The 1,680-nt window shown below is 41.6% G+C and overlaps 1 protein-coding gene across 1 annotated transcript; it reads left to right on the top strand.

Moving 5' to 3' along the window:
- The first annotated feature begins 768 nt into the window (after nt 1-768).
- Nucleotides 769-1,680, top strand: LOC116098478 (taste receptor type 2 member 7-like). The gene has a single exon (XM_031381057.1). The coding sequence runs from the start codon at nt 769-771 to the stop codon at nt 1,678-1,680; it is 912 nt and encodes a 303-aa protein (XP_031236917.1).

Here is a 1,680-nt window from a genome sequence, read left to right on the forward strand (position 1 = left end):
ACAACTCAGGAGAAGTATCCCACACCTGGAACCAGAAATTTTTATTTGACAACCTATGGCTTCTAGGAGGAATGCCATACCCTGTGTCAGGTTAACTCCATTTAAACTCTTCTACACACACACACACACACACACACACACACACACACACACACACACACATTTATAACATAGTAAGTCTCCACATAGCTTTCTGAAAACATCGTCAATGTTGTTTATTCTTCCCAAGACGCCCTCCTCTGCCCTACCCTTGAATCAAGAGAAGGAATTTTATTTACGTTTTCCAGAAGTGATATGACTTGAAAGTGTATTGAATAGAGAGCCACATATGCTGGGACAAGTGACATCTGAAATTGGACATTGTTACAGTGAAGAAAAATAAGCATGGCACTAGGAAAAAAATAAGAGAAAAAAACCTGTAATAGCAGTTGTCAAAATGAAACATAGTCACAATCAGACCAAATTAGAAAACAGAGTAGCTCACACATGGCAGCCCTCCCTGCACCACCCCTCTCCCCCCTCCCCTCTGAGAATATAATTGGAAAGAGCAGCTATCATTCAAATGTTTGGATTTGCATTCTCAGTTTCCCATGATAAGCACTGGGTTGAAAATCATCTGACTTCCAATCTTACAGAAAAGCATGCGTAAGGGTCTACTACAATCCAAGGGTCAGCAGTGAGCCATATTCCTTAGGACCCTATGGTCCTGTGTGGGGGACTATCAACAGGAAGAATCTAAGATCATCCAGAAAACTGCTGATACTAATCATGACCTTCCCTTTCCCAGCTATTTATCACATGGTCATCATGACAGCAGAGTTTCTCATAGGAACTACAGTGAATGGATTCCTTATCGTTGTGAACTGCTATGACTTGGTCAAGAGCCGAATGTTCCTGATCCTGCAGACCCTCTTGATGTGCACAGGGCTGTCCAGACTTGGGCTGCAGATCATGCTGATGACACAAAGCTTCTTCTCTGTGTTCTTTCCATACTCTTATGAGGAAAATATTTATAGTTCAAATATCATGTTCATTTGGATGTTCTTCAGCTCGATTGGTCTCTGGTTTGCCACATGTCTTTCGGTCTTCTACTGCCTCAAGATTTCAGGCTTTACTCAGCCCTGGTTTCTTTGGCTGAAATTCAGAATTTCAAAGCTCATATTTTGGCTGCTTCTGGGCAGCTTGCTGGCCTCTTTGGGCACTGCAACTGTGTGTATTGAGGTAGGTTTCCCTTTAATTGAGGATGGGTATGTCCTGAGAAACACAAGACTAAATGATAGTAATGTCAAACTAGTGAGAAATAATGACTTGCTCCTCATCAACCTGATCTTACTGCTTCCCCTAACTGTGTTTGTGATGTGTACCTCTATGTTGTTCGTTTCTCTTTATAAGCACGTGTACCGGATGCAAAGCGAATCTCACAAGCTGTCGAATGCCAGAACTGAAGCTCATGTAAATGCATTAAAAACAGTGACAACGTTCTTCTGTTTCTTTGTTTCTTACTTTGCTGCCTTCATGGCAAATATGACGTTTAGAATTCCATACAGAAGTCATCAGTTCTTTGTGGTGAAGGAAATCATGGCAGCATATCCTGCCGGCCACTCCATCATAATCATCTTGAGTAACTCTAAGTTCAAAGACTTATTCAAGAGAATGATCTGTCTACAGAAGGAAGAGTGA

Source organism: Mastomys coucha, unplaced genomic scaffold (assembly GCF_008632895.1).
Source record: "Mastomys coucha isolate ucsf_1 unplaced genomic scaffold, UCSF_Mcou_1 pScaffold20, whole genome shotgun sequence".
Classification (NCBI taxonomy): Eukaryota; Metazoa; Chordata; class Mammalia; order Rodentia; family Muridae; genus Mastomys; species Mastomys coucha.

Excerpts from the sequence above, each read along its gene's own strand:
- LOC116098478 (XM_031381057.1), top strand. The coding sequence starts at position 769 with ATGACCTTCCCTTTCCCAGCTATTTATCACATGGTCATCATGACAGCA.